The sequence below is a fragment of the Anomaloglossus baeobatrachus genome, chromosome 10 (assembly GCF_048569485.1).
Source record: "Anomaloglossus baeobatrachus isolate aAnoBae1 chromosome 10, aAnoBae1.hap1, whole genome shotgun sequence".
Classification (NCBI taxonomy): domain Eukaryota; kingdom Metazoa; phylum Chordata; class Amphibia; order Anura; family Aromobatidae; genus Anomaloglossus; species Anomaloglossus baeobatrachus.
The window spans coordinates 37,166,113-37,191,240 of record NC_134362.1 but is presented as its reverse complement, the minus strand read 5'-3'; the positions used below and the strand labels follow the sequence as shown (position 1 = coordinate 37,191,240).

Below are 25,128 nucleotides of genomic sequence, written 5' to 3'. Positions count from 1 at the left end.
TTTTTTAATTTATTTTTTTTGTTGATTGAGTGGCCGCAAAAGATAAATTGATACATTTTTGGTAGATGACCAGGGAGCCTTAGTAATGAGGCCCCGAACCAGATGAATTGTGGTGGAGGAGGAACCAGGATCCCCTGAGCCAATCCTTTATGAATGGAACATCATTCTTCTCTGAACATTAATCTCTAATCTTTTTATCATGAAAGTCACAAATACCTAACAGCTTAACAATTCCTAATCTGTACGTGCATTGCACTCCGAGCTACATGTATATGTCTCAAGACATCTGGTACTGCGCGTGCAAAGCATCCTGGACTTTGTAGTTCTGGATCCTACTTGCTTCACACTTTAGGTTTGCTGGGGGATCCCCTCTACTATTCAGATCTGTAATCAAGAATCAGAACAGGTGCTGTTTTAATTTGATTGGATAATTAGCTTGTGAAAGCTAATTAAAACCATCCACCAATGAGGAGAGGAAGACTATAAATAAATCAGTCACTCATTTGCATAAGGCTCGAAATTAAAAGCTGTTTAATTAATATTTAAAACGTTCAACATGAAATTGGACAATACACTGCTTGTTGAGATAAGATCACTCTTGTTCTGTAGCTTAACCATTTCAACTGCTTACTTTCCTGCAAACTTTTATTTTTCAGTCCCATTGCCCCGATCTTATAACATTCTGCACCCTCGCCCCTTGGTGTATAACATCCCGCACCCTCACCCTTGGTGTATAATATTCCACACCCTCGCCCTTGGTGTATAACATCCCGCACCCTCGACCCTTGATGTATAACATTCCGCACCTTCGCCCTTGGTGTATAACATTCCGCACCCTCGCCCTTGGTGTATAACATTCCGCACCCTCGCCCTTGGTGTATAACATTCCGCACCCTCACCCTTGGTGTATAACATTCCGCACCCTCGCCCTTGGTGTATAACATTCCGCACCCTCACCCTTGGTGTATAACATTCCACACCCTCGCCCTTGGTGTATAACATTCCGCACCCTTGCCCTTGGTGTATAACATTCCGCACCCTTGCCCTTGGTGTATAACATTCCGCACCCTCGCCCTTGGTCTTATATCATTCCGCACCCTCATCCTTGGCCTTATAACATTCCGCACCCTCGCCCTTGGTCTTATATCATTCCGCACCCTCATCCTTGGCCTTATAACATCCCGCACCCTCGCCCTTGGAGTTTAACATTCTCCACCCTCCCCCATGTAGTATAACATTCCACAACCTAGCCCTTGGTATATGACATTCCGCACCCTCACCCTTGGTGTATAACATTCCGCACCCTCGCCCTTGGTGTATAACATTCTACACCCTCGCCCTTGGAGTATAACATTCCGCACCCTCGCCCTTGGTGTATAACATTCCGCACCCTAGCCCTTGGTGTATAACATTCCGCACCCTCGCCCTTGGTGTATAACATTCCGCACCCTCACCCTTGGTGTATAACATTCCGCACCCTCGCCCTTGGTGTATAACATTCCGCACCCTCACCCTTGGTGTATAACATTCCGCACCCTCGCCCTTGGTGTATAACATTCCGCACCCTTGCCCTTGGTGTATAACATTCCGCACCCTTGCCCTTGGTGTATAACATTCCGCACCCTCACCCTTGGTCTTATATCATTCCGCACCCTCATCCTTGGCCTTATAACATTCCGCACCCTCGCCCTTGGTCTTATATCATTCCGCACCCTCATCCTTGGCCTTATAACATCCCGCACCCTCGCCCTTGGAGTTTAACATTCTCCACCCTCCCCCATGTAGTATAACATTCCACAACCTAGCCCTTGGTATATGACATTCCGCACCCTCACCCTTGGTGTATAACATTCTACACCCTCGCCCTTGGAGTATAACATTCCGCACCCTCGCCCTTGGTGTATAACATTCCGCACCCTAGCCCTTGGTGTATAACATTCCACACCCTCGCCCTTGGAGTATATCATTCCGCACCCTCGCCCTTGGTGTGTAACATTCCGCACCCTCGCCCTTGGTGTATAACATTCCGCACCCTCGCCCTTGGTGTATAACATTCCGCACTCTCGCCCTTGGTGTATAACATTCCACACCCTCCCCCTTGGTCTTATAACATTCCGCACCCTCGCCCTTAGTCTTATAACATTCCGCACCCTCGCCCTTGGTGTATAACATTCCGCACCCTCGCCCTTGGTCTTATAACATTCCGCACCCTCGCCCTTGGTGTATAACATTCCGCACCCTCGCCCTTGGTCTTATAACATTCCGCACCCTCGCCCTTGGTGTATAACATTCCGCACCCTCGCCCTTGGTCTTATAACATTCCGCACCCTCGCCCTTGATGTATAACATTCCGCACCCTCACCCTTGGTGTATAACAGTCCGGCTCCTTGCCCCTTGGTGTATAACATTCCACACCCTCGCCCTTGGTGTATAACATTCCACACCCTCGCCCTTGGTGTATAACATTCCACACCCTCGCCCTTGGTGTATAACATTCCGCACCCTCCCCCTTGGTGTATAACATTCCGCACCCTCACCCTTGGTGTATAACAGTCCGGCTCCTTGCCCCTTGGTGTATAACATTCCGCACCCTCGCCCTTGGTATATAACATTCCGCATCCTCACCCTTAATGTATAACATTCCGCACCCTCGCCCTTGGTGTATAACATTCCGCACCCTCGCCCTTGGTATATGACATTCCGCATCCTCACCCTTAATGTATAACATTCCGCACCCTAGCCCTTGGTATATGACATTCCGCACCCTCGCCCTTGGTGTATAACATTCCGCACCCTCGCCCTTGGTGTATAACATTCCACACCCTCGCCCTTGGTGTATAACATTCCACGCCCTTGGTGTATAACATTCCACACCCTCGCCCTTGGTGTATAACATTCCACACCCTCGCCCTTGGTGTATAACATTCCGCACCCTCGCCCTTGGTATATAACATTCCGAATCCTCACCCTTGGTATATAACATTCCGCATCCTCACCCTTAATGTATAACATTCCGCACCCTCGCCCTTGGTATATGACATTCCGTACCCTCGCCCTTGGTGTATAACATTCCGCACCCTCGCCCTTGGTGTATAACATTCCACACCCTCGCCCTTGGTGTATAACATTCCACACCCTCGCCCTTGGTGTATAACATTCCACACCCTCGCCCTTGGTGTATAACATTCCACACCCTCGCCCTTGGTGTATAACATTCCACACCCTCGCCCTTGGTGTATAACATTCCGCACCCTCGTCCTTGGTGTATAACATTCCACACCCTCGCCCTTGGTGTATAACATTCCACACCCTCGCCCTTGGTGTATAACATTCCACACCCTCGCCCTTGGTGTATAACATTCCGCACCCTCGCCCTTGGTATATAACATTCCGCATCCTCACCCTTAATGTATAACATTCCGCACCCTCGCCCTTGGTATATGACATTCCGCACCCTCGCCCTTGGTGTATAACATTCCGCACCCTCGCCCTTGGTGTATAACATTCCGCACCCTCGCCCTTGGTATATGACATTCCGCACCCTCGCCCTTGGTGTATAACATTCCGCACCCTCGCCCTTGGTGTATAACATTCCACACCCTCGCCCTTGGTGTATAACATTCCACACCCTCGCCCTTGGTGTATAACATTCCACACCCTCGCCCTTGGTGTATAACATTCCGCACCCTCGTCCTTGGTGTATAACATTACGCACCCTCGTCCTTGGTGTATAACATTCCGCACCCTCGTCCTTGGTGTATAACATTCCGCACCTTCGCCTTTTGGTGTATATAACATCCAGTACCGTCACCCCTGGTATATCACTTCTGACACCCACCTCCAAGGAATAACATCAGGCTCCCCGCCCTTTAGTTTATAGCCTCAAGCTCTTTCAGGATTTACAGTACCATTAAGGCAACAACTCAAGGACCACAAAGGGCTCTGGATCCCATGACCTTTGGTTCTCTGGTGCCCAGATGTGAATGGAAAGGAGGCTCAGCCTCTGACCCATTTGTTGACAATCAGGCTGCTGCAAATAGTTGATTGTTGTACTCTGCTTTCTACAGTAGTGCCTTAAACTATGAATGAAGAGGAGATCAAGCACACTTCTGCTTCATTTAAGAGTGGGCACTGGAGAGGACAGCTCACAGGATCCAAAGCCTTTGTCTTAAGGGGCCTTTACACGCAGCACTATTGCTAGCGATATCGCTAGTGAAAGCACTCGCCCCTGTCGTTTGTGCGTCACGGGCAAATCGCTGCCCGTGGTGCACAATATCGTTAGGAGCTGTCACACGGGACTTACCTGCCTAGCGACGTCGCTGTTGCTGGCGAACCACCTCCTTTCTAAGGGGGCGGTTCATGTGGCTTCACAGCGGCGTCACTAAGCAGCCACCCAATAGAAGCGGAGTGGCAGAGATGAGCGGCTGTAACATCCCGCCCACCTCCTTCCTTTCTCATTGCCGGCGGTCGCAGGTAAGCTGTAGTTCCTCGTTCCTGAGGTGTCACATGTAGCGATGTGTGCTGCCTCGGGAACAACGAACAACCTGCGACCTCAACAATCAACAATTTTTTTAAAATGAACGACATGTCAATGATGGACGATTTGGTGAGTATTTTCCATCGTTAACGGTCGCTCGTTGGTGTCACACGCAACGACGGCGCTAACGAGGCGGGATGTGCGTCACGGAATTCGTGACCCCGGTGATATATCGTTAGATACGTCGTTGCGTGTAACGGGGCCTTTAGGATCACCGATGGTCAAAGTTTTCCGATCCCCATTGATCAATAAGTTACTGTATCCCCTTATCCTATGTCTAGGAGTAAACGTATGATTCTATGCATACAGTATCTCTTTAAAGGAATTGTCACAACCAGGAGAGGACATATTGATGCAAACAGTACAGTTGCCCAGTGGCCCAATAAATAAGGGGGCCCATTCTAGCCACAAAACAGATGGAATTGAGCATTATGGACAACAAATGGCCCATATATTGTTCTTGTACATGGGCCCTATTCTGTCTGTGTCTGCTATTTGTTGCAACTATCTTCAGGAGTCCAGATTTCTCTTGCCTTCCAGGTTCCTGTTTGTCAGGGGGAGGTTCAGTCCTAATGATTGACAGTTCTGACCAACTACAAGCAGAGATAGGTTTCCCTTGGGAAGATTAATGTGGCATAGGGGCACTGTATCTCACAAGATCCAGCAATTTAAGCCAGTTGCAGAGCAGCACTTACATGCTCTACGGCAAATAGCTTGTAAATGCTGCGCTTCTTGTCCAGTGGACCAGCTAATGCTAATAGACTGAGGTGTAAGACGAAAAGAGTTTAAGAGGAAAATAAGAGCAGGATTGAAACCACAAGACAATGGGAGAACTCCATAACAACTCCACACACAATGTAATACAATCACCAGCAGGACTGGGATACAACAGCACATGGATTGGTTTAGCAAAATGCTATAGTCGGCATGGGAAGACAGGCTCAACCATTTTAAAAAGGCGGGGATTGTCTGATAGCTGATAATATGATAACCTAGCAAAAAAGCCGTACACTATGAAATTAAAAAACCCATGTCCTCGAGACTGGAGAGAATTTATGGAAAAAAAGCAACTTTGCAATTTATTTCTTATTAAAAAGTTTTTATGTTGTCATTTTCTAAGGCCCATACGTTTTTCATTTTTCTGTCAGTGGAGCTGTGTGCTACACTTCTTGCCCAGTGGACCAGCCAATGCTAATAGACTGAGGTATAAGACAAATAGAGCTTAGGAGAAAAATAAGAGCAGGGTGGAAACAGCAAGACAGTGGGAGAACTCCACAACAACTCCACGCACAAAGTAATGCAATCACCAGCAGGACTGGGATACAACAGCACATGAATTGGTTAGCAAAAAGCTATAGTCGGCATGGGAAGAAAAGCGCCACCATTTTAAAAAGGTGGGGATTGACTGATAGCTGATAATATGATAACCTAGCAAAAAAGCCGTACACTATGAAATTAAAAAACCCATGTCTTCGAGACTGGAGAGAATTTATGGAAAAAAAGCAACTTTGCAATTTATTTCTTATTAAAAAGTTTTTATGTTGTCATTTTCTAAGGCCCATAACTTTTTCATTTTTCTGTCATTGGAGCTGCGTGCTACACTTCTTGCCCAGTGAACCAGCCAATGCTAATGGACTGAGGTATAAGACAAAACGTGCTTAGGAAAAAAATAAGAGCAGGGTGGAAACAACAAGACAACGGGGGAACTCCACAACAACAAGCACAAAGCAATACAATCACCAGCAGGACTGGGATACAATAGCACATGGATTGGTTTAGCAAAAAGCTATAGTCGGCATGGGAAGACAGGCTCAACCATTTTAAAAAGGCGGGGATTGTCTGGTAGCTTATAATATGATAACCTAGAAAAACAGCAGTAAACTCTGAAATTAAAAAACCCAATTCCTTGAGATTTGAGAGAATTTACGGAACAAAAGCAAAAGAGTTTCCATGTTGTCATTTTCTGAGGCCCATAACTTTTTTATTTTTCTGTCGGTGGAGTTGTGTGAGAGTTCATTTTTTTGCAATGTGAACTGACGTTTTTATTGATACAATTTGAGGTACATAGGATTTTGGCTTTTGATCGCTATTTATTGCATTTTTCGCAGAGGTGCAGTGACTAGAGATGAAAAAGTGTTTCAATGCAAATTGGATTTGTGTCAATTTTTAAGGACTTCTCTGAACTCTGCCAGTTTTAACAATATGTGATTCGCTTTATATGAATAGTGTAAAGTGACCACTGCAGAAGATTGCATCAGCCAGAAATGGCTTACATGATTTTGGGCAGAGCCATGGGCTTTTCCTTATAATGCCTTGCAGCTATCATATGCTCTGACAAAGCCAGTTAGGAGGAAATATTCTATCCTGTATAAAAGCAGAGGCAGGGAATGCAGCAGCCTTTTTGTGTTGATAGTGAGCGAACGTCACAGCTTAGCATAGCATTAGGGAGAAAGTCAAAACTGACCATGTTGGCAATATACTGTATTTTTCATCTTACAAGACACACCAGATTATGATATGCACCCCAAATTTAGAGCTAAAAAGGTAAGGAAAAAAAAGAGGTCCGTCTTCTATTCCGATGGTGTCTTACTGGAGGGGGGGCGGGGTCTGGGGCAGCACTGGTGGTCGGGCGGGGTCTCAGGAGGCAGGGTTGGTGCTGGAGTAGGGTGATAATGCAGGCACTGCGGTAGGGGCTGTGCTGGCTGTGGTGGGGGCTGTGCTGGCTGTGCTGGGGGCTGTGCTGGCTGTGGTGGGGGCTGTGCAGCAGGTGTCACAGATGCTCTGTTAGCAGTGCGGGCTTCAAAGAAATGGCGCCCCTAGTCGGCATGTGTACAGATTGAGCTCTCAGCTCAATGACAAGCCGAGATCTCATCTCTGGGTGCCATTTTCCTTAAGTCCGCTGCTGGGAGATCAATGGGCCGGAGGTGGTGCGTTTGCAATTGAGATCTTGAGCCGAGAGCTCTATCTGCACACATGCCGACTCCAGGTGCCATTATTTGATGCCCACCCCGCCGACAGAGCACCTTACCTGCTGCACCGCCCTGCTCCACACAGCCCCTACTTCAGCCAGCACAGCCCCCACCGCAGCCAGCACAGCCCCCACCGCAGCCAGCACAGCCCCCACCGCAGCCAGCACAGCCCCCACCGCAACCAGCACAGCCCCCACCGCAGCCAGCACAGCCCCCACCGCAGTCAGCACAGCCCCCACCGCAGCCAGCACAGCCCCCACGGCAACAAGCACAGCCCCCACAGCAACCAGCACAGCCCCCACGGCAACCAGCACAGCCCCCACCGCAGCCAGCACAGCCCCCACCGCAGCCAGCACAGCCCCCACCGCAGCCAGCACAGCCCCCACCGCAGCCAGCACAGCCACCACTGCAACCACCACATCCCCACCACAGCCAGCACAGCCACCACTGCAGCCAGCACAGCAACCACGGCAGTCAGCCCAGCCCCCACCGTAGCCAGCACAGCCCCCACCGCAACCAGCACAGCCCCCACCGCAGCCAGCACAGCCCCCACCGCAGCCAGCACAGCCCCCACCGCAGCCAGCACAGCCCCCACTGCAGCCAGCACAGCCCCCACCGCAGCCAGCACAGCCCCCACCGCAACCACCACATCCCCACCACAGCCAGCACAGCCACCACTGCAGCCAGCACAGCAACCACTGCAGTCAGCCCAGCCCCCACCGTAGCCAGCACAGCCCCCACCGCAACCAGCACAGCCCCCACCGCAGCCAGCACAGCCCCCACCGCAGCCAGCACAGCCCCCACCACAGCCAGCACAGCCACCACCGCAGCCAGCACAGCAACCACTGCAGTCAGCCCAGCCCCCACCGTAGCCAGCACAGCCCCCACCGCAACCAGCACAGCCCCCACCGCAGCCAGCACAGCCCCCACCGCAGCCAGCACAGCCCCCACCGCAGCCAGCACAGCCCCCACCGCAGCCAGCACAGCTACCACCGCAGCCAGCACAGCCCCCACCGCAATCAGCACAGCCCCCACCGCAGCCAGCACAGCCCCCACCGCAATCAGCACAGCCCCCACCACAACCAGCACAGTGCCCACCGCAACCAGCACATCCCCCACCACAGCCAGCACAGCCACCACTGCAGCCAGCACATCCCCCACCACAGCCAGCACAGCCACCACCGCAGCCAGCACAGCCACCACCGCAGCCAGCACAGCCACCACCGCAGCCAGCACAGCCACCACCGCAGCCAGCACAGCCACCACCGCAGCCAGCACAGCCACCACCGCAGCCAGCACAGACCCCACTGCAGCCAGCACAGACCCCACCACAACCAGCAGAACCCCCACTGCAGCCAGCACAGCCCCCAGCACCCATTCTCCACCTCCCAGTAAGCTACATTTGCATTATAAGACGCACCCCTCATTTTCCTCCCAAACTTTTGGGAGAAAAAAGTGATTCTTATAATTAAAAAAAATACAGTACTTCTGATGGACAATAATAGGAATAAACGTCTAGACGAAATTGAAAATACAAGTAGAATGTTGTCCCCCAGTAATGCTTATTTGGTAGCAGTCCTTTGAGCAGCCAAAAATGACTATTTTTTAAAATTATCCATGGGCGTAAAAAAGGGTCTTCAAAAGTATCTACTAAAATGTTATAATTTTGCCAATTGCTGGGGATTTGTATTTATGACTCAAAACTCTATAATTATTATCTAAAATTTAGTTATTTTGATTTAGGTTTTCCAGACAAATCTAATATTCCATCCTCCGTTACATATTATACAAAATGAATAAATAGATACAGTCGCAGATACGGCTGGCATATCTCTTTCTCTTTTTCTCAAAACCTTTTATAATGTGTTACAGTTCACGCCGGATATCTACTATTTCCATCTTTCTATTTTACGTTGCTTTTCTATGACAGGTGTATTTATTGCTTTTTCTTATTTTCTTCCGCTTACCTGCAGTGTTTTGTACTTTGTGTTATTAATGCAATGGAACAAAAAGAAACAGTATGAAGAGTGAAGTAAAGTAAAGCGCTGCTGTTTTCATTAAAAATATATATATTTTTTTCCTTAAAGGGGTTGTGCTATGAAAAGTATTATTTTTTTAAAACTTAAAGGGAACCTGTCAACATTTTTTTGGCGTATAAGCTGCGGCCACCACCAGTGGGCTCTTATATACAGAATTCTAACATGCTGTATATAAGAGCCCAGACCGCTGTGAAGAACATAAAAACACTTAATACTTACCTAAACCGGTCGCCGCGGCGGATGTGGCTCAGATGGGTGTCTCTGTTCTCCGGTGCCGGCGCCGCCTCTTTCGGCTATCTTTGTCCGCCTTCTGAAGCCTGTGTGCATGACGCGTCTACGTCATACACACTCGCCGACACTGCGCAGGCGCACTACAATACTTTGATCTGCCCTGCTCAGGACCTGAATGCCGGTGAGTGTGTGTGTGATGCCAGACGCATCATGTGTGATGCCCTGGCAAAACCAGGTAGTCACAGAGGTTGTACAAATCTCTCAGGTACAAGACTCCATCCTCCTTGGCATTCCAACACAAAACCCACACCCAGGTCTACAACACCAGCCAGTAAAGCCTAGTTACCCCCCTAGTTACCCCCCTAGTTCCCATCCGCCTGGTCCCGCACACTGGGGTGTCCCTATGACACCCCAGTGTGCGGGACCAGGCGGATGGGAACGCCCACCTAGGGGTCCTGAGGTGTTCTGGGAGGGAACAAGACAGTTTAAGTGAGGAGTTGAGTACTGACAGTTGAGGAGAGAGGAGTGTGGAGTGACAGCGGAGTCAAGGGTTGGGGCCCCTGGACTACCGGACTACTGACTAGGTGGCAGACGGCAAGCAGGACCACAGGCGACGGTGATCCGGTCGCGAAAGACCTTAAGTGGACCAGGGCAGGGTTGTAGCCCGCCGGTGCCGACAGCAGAAATCCGGTCCGGAGGCCATTCACAGTCGGGGTGCCTGGACCCTAGGTTGAGGAAGGTTTCAAGCCCCTTGTCAATTGACCAGCCAGGGACAAGGTTCCAGGCCTTGTTCCACAGTAAGCTCAAAGAGCGAAACGGAAGCCCAACGCGGGGGATAGGATGTCCGCCAGAACCCACAGAGATCCCAAGGGTCAGATTTCGCAGGCCACAGCTCCCAACATACAAGTACCAGGAGTGGACATCCCCGTTTCAAGTGGAGTTGTCCCATCGAAGACACAAACACTGAGTGCAGGAGGAAGGGACCCCTGTTTGCTACATCAGGGTGTGGGACCCGAATACACCTGCTGGAGGCAATGGGTCACTGGCAATTTGGTTTAACACTGGACTCTGCATCCAATTCTTTGGAACTGTGAGTACACCATCCATCCCCGGTACAACCCTTCATGACAGTCTCCGCAGCCATAACTCCCGTTCACCTGGGCCCCGGGACTACACCTCCCCTACCCGTGGAGGGGATTCCATCCTGCTACCCCGCTGGATCAGCCAACCCACGGGTGGCGTCACTGGCAGACTTTTCCCCTGTAAATATCCCCTTTTATTAGTGTTGTGGGCAGCGGGCCGCTGCATGAGCCCCAGATCAGGTCGCCACTCGAGCCGCAACCACGATTCCGGATCCGAACACCTCGAGAAGCCCCCGCCCGCGACACATGCACCACGGCTTCAGAAGGACGACAGAGGCAGCGACAAAGATGGCCGAAAGAGGCGGCGCCGGCCCCGGAGGACGAGACCCACATCCACCGCAGTGACCGGTTTAGGTGAATATTATAAAGTGTTTTTTTTATGTTTTACACAGCGGCCTGGGCTCTTATATACAGCATGTTAGAATGCTGTATATAAGAGCCCAGTGGTGGTGGCTGCAGCTTATAGGGCAAAAAAGTGGTGACAGGTTCCCTTTAATAAGGCATGTTAAACTAAGGAAGTTGGCAATATACACCCATTAAAAATAGTGTGTACTTTTGTATTACCAGTGCATTATTGTCTATGAGAGCGCCCACTACTGTTTCTCCTGTGGCCAGAATGCTAGTCCACCTTGTCTTGTGTTTATTGGTGGTCGCACATGCTCAGTAGGTTACCTGCTCATGTTGCATAATGATTTAACAGTGAAGGGATTGATATTATGGTAATGAGAGGGAAAATGGAAATACGAGGTAGATGTAATACACCAAATTAAGAGGGTGAGAATAAAGATATAGATAGATAAATTACTAGATAAGAGATAGATGATAGATATGGTAAAATACAAACAAACCTGACCGTCGTCTGCTAATAGAATATAGCCAGTGTGAACAGGTGCAAGCTGCTATGACTGCATCCAAATAAAAGAATATAGCAGCGCTCTGTAGGCACTGAGATGTATGTATAATGGTATAAGGGGTTCCTAGACTAGCCCTAAGGCTAGGAGGTCTTAGCTATCCCTAATCCCAGAGTTACCTCTGATGGTGAGGATATCTTAGCCGCCTTCCTTGCCCTGCTCCTGACCATCCCTAATCTTATACCCCGTCCCCTGAGGAGGGCAGGAGTGATGAAGCCAACAGATATTAACAGAAATAGAAAAACAAGGGAAATTAAATCTCTATCTCTTGGGACACTCCAACAGAGGTATAAGACAAAAAGAGGTTAGGAGGAAAATAGGAGCAGGGAGGAAACAACAAGACAATGGTAGAAATAGTAGAAATCCACAACAACTCCATGCACAAAGTAATACAATCACCAGTAGGGCTGGGATACAACAACCCACAGACTGGTTTAGCAAAAATCTATAGTCGGCATAGGAAAACAGGCTGTACCATCTTAAAAAGGTGGGGATTGAATGTGATTTATGCAATGCCTGTATACATCTTAATGGATACTGAGTGCTGCTGTATGCTTTTGTTTGTATATAGGAATGTAGACAGACAGATGGAAAGACAGATATAAATGAGGTTATGAGGGAATAGAATCCATTTTTCTCCTATAATATTCATCTTGTCTTATAGCTAATATATCATAGGGCTTAGTTAACACTGATGGGTGGGGAAGTTTTATATTTCTGTTCACACCCCTACTGCTCTTATTAGTGCACAGTTGGACAAGGCCTTTGCCTGTGACTATATAAACTGGTCACATGTACTAATAAGAGAGCATTCTTTGAGTACACCATACTATGTGCTGCTGTATTGATTTCCTGAGCGCTCGTAAAAACAAATCTTATTAATTTGGAGTTCAAAAGGCATCGAAGGAGTGTATTTCACTTACAAAGTACATAGGTGGATATGAGATTATAGCTTCAGTAGTTATGAGATGATACCTATGAAGTAAAATGAGATAGACAAACAGAAATTAGGAGATAGGTTTACCGCAAAAAAAGAAAAATTGAAGGATTCCGAAATTCACTCGTTAGTCGCTCGCTCGCCTTTTTCCTTGCTCTTTCCTCCATTCCTCGTTCCATCATCTTTCCAGCGCTCTCCCTCCTGTCACCCTCCAGCTCTCTCCTCCTCCCTCCTTCATCTATAATATTCGGCATGCTGTTCTCTTCGAAATAATTAGCGCTTTCGCATTTAAGGAGATGAAGATTGGAGTCTGTATACAAATTACTTTTCTGTCAGTTACTTAAAGAGAGATCACGGAGGGGGGTGAGAAGGATGGATGGGAATTAATGTTGGATTTTTTTGTGTGTGTCATGGGAGGGGTTATTCCCAGTGGAAGCAAATGAGCGACTCAAAGGGGAAAAAAAGGTATCAAGAAAACATGAACCCAAGTGCTATGCCGATGGCAAGCAAAAAGTTAAAAGGAAATACACACAGGGGGAAATTCACCATATTTTTTTTTGTACTTGATGTTTGCCATTTTTGGAGGGTAATTTTCAAGATAATTTTTTTGCTTCTGGCTTTGATAATTATTAGGGATGATCGAATATCTCAAATATTCGGCTTCGCAAATATTTTCCGAATAGGTCGCCGCTATTCGACTATTTGCGAATATTCGATGCGCAATGTATAGGGCCATTTACATGCTGCGACATCGCTAACGATATATCGTCGTTGTCACTGTGTTTGTGACGCACATTCGGCGTCGTTAGCGACATCGCAGCGTGTGACAGGCTGGAGCGACCTTAATCGATCGCAAAAGAGGCAAAACTCGTTTGTCTTGGAGAGGTCGTTTAATTACCAAAATCGTTGGCTGGACAGTAGCGATGTTGTTCCTCGTTCCTGTGGCAGCACACATCGCTATGTGTGACACCGCAGTAGCGACGAACGTCTCCTTACCTCCGTCCACCAGCAATGAGGAAGGAAGGAGGTGGGCGGCATGTTCCAGCCGCTCATCTCCGCCCTTCCTCTGCTACTGGATGGCTGCCGTGTGACGTCGCTGTGACGCCGCACGAACCGCCCGCTTAGAAAGGAGGCGGATCACCGGCCACAGCGACGTCGCAGGGAAGGTAAGTCTATGTGACGGGTGTTGGTGATGTTGTGCACAACGGGCAGCGATTTGACCATGACGCAAAACCGACGGGGCGGGTACGCTTGCTAGCGATATCGGTACCGATATCGCAGCATGTAAAGTACCCTTAAGTCTATGTGAAACTTGAATAACAACTAGTCGGATCTATTCGGGCTTCCCATAAACTTACATTGCGCATTGAAAAATTCACGAAGCCGAATATTTGAGGTATTCGATCATCCCTAATAATTATACTTTTTTGATCACTTTGGTGCACCTTTAGATGTAAAAGGTGCTTTACACGCTGCGACATCGCTAATGATATGTCGTCGGGGTCACGGTGTTTGTGACGCACATCCGGCGTCGTTAGCGACATCGGAGCTTGTGACAGCTAGGAGCAACGATCAACGAACGCAAAAATGTCAAAAATCGTTGATCGTTGACACGTCGCTCCTAATCATAATGTCGTTGATGTTGCATGCCGCTGGTTGTTCGTCGTTCCTGCAGCAGCACACATCGCTGTGTGTGACACCACAGAATCGACGAACATCTCCTTACCTGCGTCCACCGGCAATGAGGAAGAAAGGAGGTGGGCGGCATGTTCCGGCCGCTAATCTCCTCCCCTCCTCTTCTATTGGGCGGCCGTTTAGTGACGCCGCTGTGACGTCACAGTGATGGCGAACGCACCTCCCCCTTGAAGGAGGGATTGTTCGGCGGCCAAAGCGACGTGGGTGAACAGGTATGTGCGTGTGACGCTGCCGTAGCGATATTGTTCACTACGGCAGTGATCACCACATGTTGCACGAACGATGGGGGCGAGTGCTATCACTCGCGACATTGCTAGCAATCGCTAGCGATGTCGCAGCGTGTAAAGCACCCTTTAGACTTTTGTCTTTTCGATTTTCCACTTTTTATGCTGCCTTTCTGCCGGAGTAATTTTGCGATATTTTGAAAATGTCAGGGATCCGTGTTTTCAAAAAGAGTTTTTCTAATTTTAAAGAGAACCTGATTTGGGGCCTATATTAACCCTTCTATATCAGCTGCGTCCACCACCACCGGGCTCTTATATACAGCATTCTAGCATGCTGTATATAACAGCCCAGGCCACTGTGTAGAACGTAAAAATCACTTTATAATACTCACCTAAACGGTTGCTGCAGTGGCATTGGGTCAGATGGGTGTCTCCGGTGCGGCGCCTCCTCTTTCGGCCATCTTCATCCTCCTTCTGAAGCCTGGGTGAATGACACGTCTACGTCATACACACTCGCCGGTCCCATGCAGGCGCACTACAATACTTTGATTTGCTCTGCGCAGGACCTTAATACTGGCGAGTGTGGATGACGTAGGATGCGTCATGCACTCCGGCTTCAGAAGAAAGACCATAAAGATGGCCGAAAGAGGAGGAGATGGCACCGTAGAATGGAGACGCCCATATGACCCAACTCCACCACCGCAGCGACCGTTTAGGTGAGTATTATAAAGTGATTTTTACGTTCTACACAGCAGCCTGTGCTCTTATATACAGCATGGTAGAATGCTGTATATAAGAGCTCACTTGTGGTGGCCGCAGCTTATAGTCACCAAATCTGATGACAGGTTCCCTTTAAACCACTTCTGGACACGCTCCGCTTTTGCGGCATTTTTGAAGGTTTTTTTACAAAGCATTTTTTGGCAACCATTTGATTTGACGGTGTCTAATTTGGGAAGGTTTCCTTTAAAATTTGCGTCAGTTAAATGCTATGTGCTTTTTTTTTTTCCCTCCATGTGTTTCTTGAAATCTCTTGAGGGAAAAAAAATGCTCAAAAGTCTCCTCTGAATCTAAAGAAGAGCAAAGTGGATTTCCCATGGAACCTTCACATGTCTTCAAGCAGTTTTTGGGGAGGATTACTTAGAGGATCTGCTCAAAAATGCAACCCATAAACCATTGTCTTTAAAAGTGACTAAAAATTAAAAATGAAAAAAAAAACAAAAAAAAAAAAACAAGGGGAAGATGTATCAAGAGGGGCATTTTTGTAGGCCTTTAATTTTTGGTTGGCTTCTTTGTTATTATATGTGCAAAATGTATCCATGTCACACAATATCTGATAAATTTAGCACACGTTGAGATATTACACTTCTGTCTAGAGACGGTATTCCACTTTTTGTCCCTTTCTGTCGGGCTGCACTAAGACATGGCTGTACAGCGGAGTCACCACAAGGTAGCAGCAGAATAACGTCATACTGTACTAAGACGTGACTCAGAGTAGTACAGAAAAGTCACCACAAGGTGGCAGCAGAGTAGTCAGAGAGTAGAGTCAGCAACGGACAGTCAAAACAATGTATGAGGGGTGAAAGAACTCAGAGTCAGAAGCAAGCAATGGGGTCAGTAGCCAAACAGTAATAGAGAAAGCTGAAGGGGGAGACAGAGCTAAGTTAAGCCTGCTTTACATGTTAAGATTCTGCATACGATATCGTATGCGATCGTAACCGCCCCCATCGTATGTGTGGCACGTTCAATTTTGTTGAATGTGCCGCGCAAACGATTAACCCCCGTCACCTGTACTTACTCGTCCATACGACCTTGATGTGGGCGGTGAACGTCCACTTCCTGGAGTGGGAGGGACGTTCGGCATCACATCGACGTCACGTGGCAGCCGGCCAATAGAAGTGGAGGGGCGGAGATGAGCGGGACGTAAACATCCCGCCCACCTCCTTCCTTCCGCATTGCTGGCCAGGAGCCGCAGGACGCAGGTAAGATTTGTTCATCGTTCCCGGGGTGTCATACACTGCGATGTGTGCTACCCCGGGTACGATGAACAACCTGACGTTCAATTCATGAGGAATGAACAACGTGCGTGCGATGAACGTTTTACCGTTCATTCGCAATCGCACGTAGCTGTTACACACTGCAATGTACCTTACGATGTCGGATGTGCGTCAAATACGACGTGACCCCGCCGACACATCTTAAGATATATTGTAGTGTGTAAAGCCGGCTTTAGGGACGGGGGCATAAGTCAAGTACCGGGGAGTCCAAACTACAAACAAATGTATGACAAGCGGAACGGGGACGGGGAAGGGCAGACAGACACAGGTTAGGTGGGAGAGGGTGCAAGGCAGGACAGATTGGGTACCTCAACAGAGCCAGCTACACACACTATGAGACATAGGCCAGAGGTGCAGCACCTAGATAAAGTTTCCTGAAAACCAGAACAAGGCAGGGAGAAATTAACCCCTGACATGACTAGGCCGGAGCTGGGAGATACCACAGCGGCAGATAAAGGCCTGGATAATGACAACTTCCTTCAAAACCATGTCATATGAAGAACGGCTAAAAGAACTAGGATGTTTAGTTTGAAAAAGAGAAGGCTGCGAGAAGACTTAGTAGCGGTCTACAAATATCTGAAAGGTAGTCACCGTGCAGAGGGAACTACCCTATTATCATTAGCACAAGGAAGTACAAGAAGCAATGGGATGAAACTTAAAGGAAGGAGATTCAGATTAGACATTTGGAAAAACTTTCTGACAGTGAGGGCAGTCAGGGAGTGAAACAGGCGACCACGGGAGGTGGTGAGCTCTCCATCAATGGAAATCTTCAAGCGGAAACTGGATAAACATATAGCTGGGATGATTTAGGAAAACCTGCACTCGCAAGGGGTTGGACCCGATGGCCCTTGAGGTCCCTTCCAGCTGTACCATTCTATGATTAAATGATTCTTAAAATTAGTTGCTTTTTGTGTAACATTTTAACAAAAAGTGGCAAGTCGAAAACATGACTCGTACATAAAAAATGCCTCTTCTTTTGCCGAGCTCAAAATACAAGTGACAGACTTGACACAATGGTGCGTGATAAAGTGATCTAAAAAGTAAAAAATGGCACCAAAGGCATAAAAAAGAACAAAACATAAATTGTATCGAAATTGTGGCCCACAACAAATAACAGTCTACCCTCCCTTGTGTTATTTTTTGTTCTTAGACACATGCAGTAAAGTCGTGCACTATTTTCAAAGCATTTTAAGTCAAATTCGGGACCCCAAACAGTTTCAATGGTTTTAGCGAGATCTATGATAGGTAGTAATGTTTTTGCAATTTTTTATGTTGTATTTGTAAAGCCATACTGTGTCTTTGCTAGTTTTAGGATTGGAAATTGGGGCAAAGATTTGGTTCTTGGTTCTATCTCTTTATTGAAATGCCTAGGCTTTGGCAGCGTGTTTTGTTAGTGCCTTTCATGATACCCAGCACCTGCGGTACGTGACCCAGATTTGGCCCTGCATCCTGTATACATCCTGTATATATATTTTGCTGAAAACTTGATTTTTTTTTTGTAACATATTTTTGCATGTTTTTTAATAATATTTAATAATCCCAATTCTTTTTCTTCTTTTTCAGCAGTCAAGTACACCACTGTGCCTGAGACGTCATCCTAACAGCGCTCCGATCTCAATGAGACATTTCATTTCTACAGACTGTCAGACCGAGAAAGAAAAGGGGAACATTTTGTACCTTAGTTAGGGAGGTAAAAAGACATAGGTAAAATATAGAGCTCATGTAAAAGCAGCGGGGGGCTTTCCATCATTCCGACGATCAGGCTGCACCTATCTCATCAGTAGACCAATATTGAGGACAGGAATGTAAAGACTATTCCCCCCTTTTTCTTTCCCCTTCCATCCTCCCCTTAAAACTTTTCCCTTCCTTGTCTCCTTTTCCCCCATTTACGGTTTATAAATTCCCTTCTTTTTTGCTTCCTTCTAGTTTATGTTTTTATATATTCTCCTTTTTCATATCCCAGTTTTGTAACTCTACTTTCAATATATCTTCCATTTATATATTTTTCGTCTTTTTGCATCGTTTTTCACTAATTTTTTGTCTTCCTTAGAATCATTATGATTTTATTTTTCCAATAACCTTTGTACTCATGCCCAAGTCCCATTTTCCACTTCTTGTATATTCTCACTTTTAATTCCTCTTCATTCACTCTCCATGTGGTCCTTTCTTTGCCTGTCTTCCCTCCTTTCCCTTCCCCTCTGTTCCTTTTCCCTCCAATTTTATGGGGCCCCCGGTCAATGGGTCCGTTACTCCCGTCCCACGTTAGCGAGTGGTAATGGTGGGTGGGGAGAGGACCTCACTTTCAGGCTTAGAACAAATGCCAGCCGTGGCCTCCTCCTTTATCAAGATGATGAAGGTGACTGTGACTTCCTTGAGTTAGCTCTCGATGGAGGAAGACCACGGTTGAGGTTCTCCATCTCTTGTTCGGAGCCTGCAGTCGTACGTTTACCTCGGGTAGTGTCAGATGGGCTCTGGCATGGTATAGTAATTGGGGGTAATGGCCGAGAAGGATGGTTGGCTGTAGATGGGGAAAGAGGAGCCGCCGAGGTGCGCTCGAAGCGTAGAGAAACAATCCTTCGCAGTGATCTTTTTGTTGGTGGTCTCCCATCTGATCTACGGTTATCAGCTCTAACTTTAGGTGGGGCCAAATATGAGCCACCTTTTTTAGGGGAATTAGAAGGTCTAAAGTTGGGGGCAAGGCCAGCTCAGCTACTGGCCAGCCAAGGGGTAGGAGGTGCAGAAGAAGAGGAGGAGAGGGGGGAAGATCGGGAGAAGGTCCATTCATGCAGAGGATCAAACCCTTGTCTCAATGGAGGAAGATGCAGAGACGATGTGGAGGGGGATATACGATGTGACTGTCGGGACACTGGATACCATGGAGAAAATTGCTCTGAAGGTGGGTTTTACATTCTTATCAATTGACTTGTTCATAGTGATGAGTGAATAGTTTGGTATTTAGGTGCTTAACAAGCAGCTGATACTTAGACGGGCGCAACTCGAGCACCCAAGTATAATGGAAGTCAATGGGGAACTTAGACATTTTTTAGGAAGACTTTCCGGAAAAATGCTTGAGTTCCCCATTGACTTCCATTATACTCGAAAACTCGAGTCTCACCCATCTGAGCATCAGGTCATCATTAAGCACACCCAAATAACAAACTATTCGCTCATGATTTTACTGAATCTTTTCCGATAAAAATGTCTACATCAGTCTGATCAGCCTGCAGGTCAATACCATTTTCATTGTGACCAGTTCCTTTTTAAAGTCTTAACATTACAATATTAAAAGGAATAGAATACGGCTATGTCTTTAGAGCTACCCCATGAAAATACAATAAGAGTCAGGAAACTGCCATTCAACATCGTATAGGCTTCCAACACCGGAAGAGCGTGAGCGTGCACCTGCACCGCTTACTGCATGTATTGTACATTACTTTTGTATGTGATTCATTGCAGAGCACTATTTCCAGATATTCTGTAACTTTTTTACAAGTTAACACTTTTCTTCTGGCCTTGATAGATCTGCACCGGGTGTTATTTATAGGCAGTCATCTTGTCTTATTTTGTGTACTAAGGGAAGGATGTAATTCTCATTGCCACGCCTGACCAATTACATTTTTCTTTTCCAGGACCTCTTAGCAGATCTAAGCCTGGGTTTCTATAATTTTTTTAAAGAACCTTTAAGATGTAAAATAGTATTACTGTATGTGCGCTAACTGTGTGATATACTCTACAGGACACATCTATTCTTAAAGGGGTTGTCCACTACTAGGACAACCCTTTTTGAATTCCCATGTTTCCTACAGGTAAAGTAATAAAGCCTATACTCACCTGACGTACCAACACCCTTTCAGCAGTGACTGGGATCATGGGGCTCACGTGGGGTTGTGATGTCACATGTGCCCTTGTCAAATCAGCGCCGGCTTCCTTCTCCCTACCTTCGGACCAAACGAACAATCAACAGGAAGTGAGCACTCACTTCCTGTTGATTAACTTGTTTGGTCTAAAGGCGGGGGCGAAGGAAGGTGGCAATGATTGGACACGGACACGCATGACATCTCAACCCCTCATTAGCCCCGGCCCAGACATCCTGAATACTGCTTGAATGGCATCGGTACGGGAGGTGAGTATGGGCGTTATTACTTTACCTGTAGGAAACATATGGAATCAAAGGATTGTCCTAGTAGTAGACAACCCCTTTATATACTATATACTTCAGTGTAAAATAAAAAAATCCAAATACTCACCTCCCGAACCGGCGCTGTTCCAGCATTGTCAACGCTGGCTCTCCCAAGGATCATGTGACATTGTTATGCCACATAAGTACTGCAGCCAATCAGAAGCTGCTATTAGGTTACATTTTTCACTTTTCCTTTGGACGAAGCTCAGCCATCCAAAGGAAGAATGAGAACTACAGCCCATGTCACACAAGCCACGGGAGACTTGTTTCCAACATCACTGGAACAGCGTCGGTACGGGAGGTGAGTATTTCTTATTTTTTGTTTACACTGGGGAATATAATATATTTAAGAAAGGGTTGTCCATGTTTTCAGCGAAGGGTTACCAACAGTCTCGAAATTTCTGGACAGTCTGTAAAAATAGGGCATTTTCTTTGGCGGAGCTGCCAGAGGGAATGACTATAGCTTCTTTTTTATGCCATTTTGAGTCTTTTTTTTATTGGCTGGTCAACCCTTTGACCCCTTTTGACTCATTGGTTATGCAGGTGGTTTAACACACATTAAATGGAGAAAACAATTCCAATTGCTCTCCAAAAATATTAAGAAATTAATTAGCACAGAATTATGTACCAAATGATCTGTCAAGCTGATGTGATACTTTTAAATCTAAATTCCATTGTACCATGAATTGAAGGTTATATAGATAAGAATGTAGTTTGATTTTAGTTTTACTTTGGGCATTAAATTGCATTGAAGAAAAATGATCCAGTCTGATTGCTACAGGGGAACAATTAAGATTTTTCTTTTTTTTTCAAGGTTCAGTAAAAATTGGGGATTGATCAACTGTCACTCCCCAAAAATATGTAATTTTTTGCCTGTTATAAATACCACTTTTCGGCCGAATCTGGACCTGTTTTTTGTTTGTGCTCCTCTCCGTTCTTGAGATATGACTCCTCTTTATGTGTATAAAGCTAGGCTTTTTAGAAAAAGGGGCGTGGTCCTCAGTTGTTCCTCGTGGGTGGCTTCTTGAAGACCACACCCGATTGGACAAAAAACCCTCAAAGTATATAAAGGGAAGAGGAGCCATACCTCAAGAACAGAGCGGGCCAGGATAAAAAAAACCAAAACGTCGGATTCAGGGAAAATGTGGCATTTAGACCAGGTAGAAACAATTACAAAAGTATGACAAGTGACAGGTCCTTTTTAAACCAGCCATAATCTTAGGGATATAGATATACATTTTCATTTAGCAATTGTTCCTCGTGGGCGGCTTCTTGAGGACTTCACCCAATTGGCCAAAAAATACTGGAATTATATACAGGGAAGAGTGGGCTGTATCTCAAGAACAGAGAGGCGAAGGATCAAAAGAAAAACAGTGCTGGATTCAGGGAAAATGTGGCATTTAGACCAGGTAGAAACAATTACAAAAGTATCACAAGTGACAGGTCTTTTTTAAACCAGCCATAATCTTTAGGGAACTAGACATACATTTTCATTTAGCAGTTGTTCCTAGTGGGCGGCTTCTTAAGAGCCGCACCCGATTGGCCAAAAAACACTGGAATTATATACAGGGAAGACGGGGTCATATCTCAAGAACAAAGAAGTGCAGGATCAAAAGAAAAACAGCTGCGGATTCAGGAAAAATGTGGCATTTGGACCAGGTAGAAACAATTACAAAAGTATGACAAGTGACAGGTCCTTTTTAAACCATCCATAATCTTAGGGATATATGGCATCTTAAGGGCCACATACGATTGGTCAAAAAATACTGGAATTATATACAGGGAAGAGTGGGCTGTATCTGAAGAACAGAGAGGCGCAGGATCAAAAGAAAAACAGCGCTGGATTCCAGGAAAATCTGGCAATTAGCTCAGGTAGAAAAAAATTACAAAAGTATGACAAGTGACAGGTCCTTTTTAAACCATCCATGATTTTAGAGATATAGACATGCATTTTCATTTAGCAGTTGTTCCCCGTGGGTGACTTTTTAAGGGCTACACCCGATTGGCCAAAAAAACCTGGAATTATATACAGGGAAGAGGGGGCTGTATATCAAGAATAGAAAGGTGCAGGATCAAAAGAAAAACAGCACCGGGTTAAGGTAAAATGTGGCATTTAGACGAGGTAAAAAAAAAATGTATAAAAGTATGACAAGTGACAGGTCCTTTTTAAACCATCCATAATCTTAGTGATATAGACATACATTTTCATTTAGCAGTTGTTCCTCGTGGGCGGCTTCTTATTGGCCAAAAAACACTGATTGGCCAAAAAACACTGGAATTATATACAGGGAGCAGTGGGCTGTATCTCAAGAACAGAGAGGTGCAGGATCAAAAGAAAAACAGTGCCAGATTCAGGAAAAATCTGGCAATTAGATCAGGTAGAAAAAAAATTACAAAAGTATAACAAGTGGCAGATCCTTTTTAACTAAACCAGCCATAATCTTAGGGATATAGACATACATTTTCATGTTGCAGTGCAGCTGTGGCTGTAAAAGTTCTGAGTTTTCTGTAATTTGACTAAAAACATAAAACCTGAGAAACATAATACGAGATCAATTGAGAAAACCTTAAAGCTCCCAGCATGCTGACGATCACAGCTCATCCCATTGTGTGTTCCGTCAGGCAACTGCGTGACTGGTAGCCCTCCTCCTTTCTCCCGCTATCTGCCCATAATTCTATTTTTATAAACAACCGCCTTCTCTATCTCTTTATCTGTGCAACATTGCATTCTCTCTTCTCTTTCATCATCTTGCTTTTTAGTCCTCCCTTCCGCAGAGACTCTCTGTTGTTTTTTTTTTTTCTCCTCTCAATCACTTTTGCAAATCCTCCCCTCCCTTTTTTTTTTTGTGGTCCCTTGTGGATGTCACCAGCAGTGACACTGATTCTCAGCCTGGGGTCTACTGGTCTATTCATATCCATGGAAAGGGGAGGGAGGGGGATCTCCTCCAGGGGGCTCAGCTGGCTGGATGAACATTAGCCGGAGGTGGTGGTAGTCCAGGGGCAAGGAGGAGGATGAAGGTCACCACAACAGCAAAAACAGAACTGCGAGATACAGAGGAACGGACGGAGTGTAGATGAAAAGCACATCGTAGAGGGAAAGTGATGAAGGGGGGTTCGTGTACGTTGCTCTAAAACAAAAATTAAAGAACGAGGAAAAAAATGAATAAATTGAAAAATATTACGCCATGCTCTCTCTGTCTTTCTATCATTGTGATTTTCTGCTCTCTTCTTTCGTAATACTCATACTCGTCTTTTTTTCTCTCTTTCTCTCCATTTTTTTCCATACAGAGGATCGTGTGATTGAAGGTGAGTAGCTGCTTGTTTAAATAATATCATATGATACTCCACAGGGATCTGTGATGGAAAGGGTTAGGTATCACTGTGTAAATTTCATTTTCCTCCCCTCCCGTCTCTTTCTCAGGTTCTTCTTCCCACCAGTCACTTTCCCTACCAACCACCCTCCTTCTCCTCTCCTCTCCGCCGCTCATCCCCCCTCCCTATTATCTTGCTTTCCCTGTCACCTGACTCCTCTGAACATAATAATGAGCAAGCATTATGCAAATTATGTTAATTAGACTTTAATGGGAGAGCACAGGACTGGAAATCAAGAGATGTTTAGGAGAAAGGGAAATAAGGAGGGATGAGCATGACAGAAAAGTGAAAAAAAAAAAGAAGTGGTTGAATGGAAGAAAGACTGATACCTAGAATAGTTAGTACTCTAGAGAATTTAATTAGCATTTTTGGTACCGAGGTGGAAAAAAAAGTTAAAATATGCAGTTGAAGAGACAAGAGATGGGGTGAAACAAGATGTAAAAGACAAAATCAAGTCAAGAAGTGAAGTTTGGGAAAGAAGCAGAAGAAAGGTTACAGTCCAGCCAAAAAAAATCTTACTCATTAATCATGCAGTAGCCCGAGGGCTTCTTTTTGGAATAGATAACTTGTTTCTAGCATCACATTGCATAACCGTGAAAAGTATATATAATATTTTGCAAAAAAAAGGTTACTAGTGAAATAATGTTGAGGTTCCTCCTTGGTTCTCTCTCCTGGCTCCATCATGCACATCAACGTTTGCCTCTGACGAGTATCGGCGGGGAGAGTGGAAGGTGTCTCAGCCAGGCAGCTTTAGAGGTGGCTAACCTTCCTCGAGGACAAAAGGACTCCTATACACATTAGGTAAACATCGGCAAAACCCAACAATTTTGGCAAGAT

The 25,128-nt window shown here is 46.2% G+C and overlaps 1 protein-coding gene across 16 annotated transcripts in view; it reads left to right on the top strand.

The window, feature by feature from the left end:
• The window catches only part of NRXN2 (neurexin 2), a 955,311-nt gene that overhangs the window by 217,745 nt on the left and 712,438 nt on the right, over window positions 1-25,128 (top strand). For 15 of the 16 annotated variants that reach the window (XM_075326071.1, XM_075326065.1, XM_075326063.1 and 12 more), the window contains exons 3-4: window positions 18,303-19,635; window positions 24,208-24,225. In XM_075326071.1, the coding sequence (XP_075182186.1) occupies window positions 18,894-19,635; window positions 24,208-24,225 (760 nt within the window). In that variant the 5' untranslated portion in view covers window positions 18,303-18,893. The remainder of the gene's footprint in view (window positions 1-18,302; window positions 19,636-24,207; window positions 24,226-25,128) is intronic. The other variant, XM_075326054.1, reaches the window with a different exon arrangement.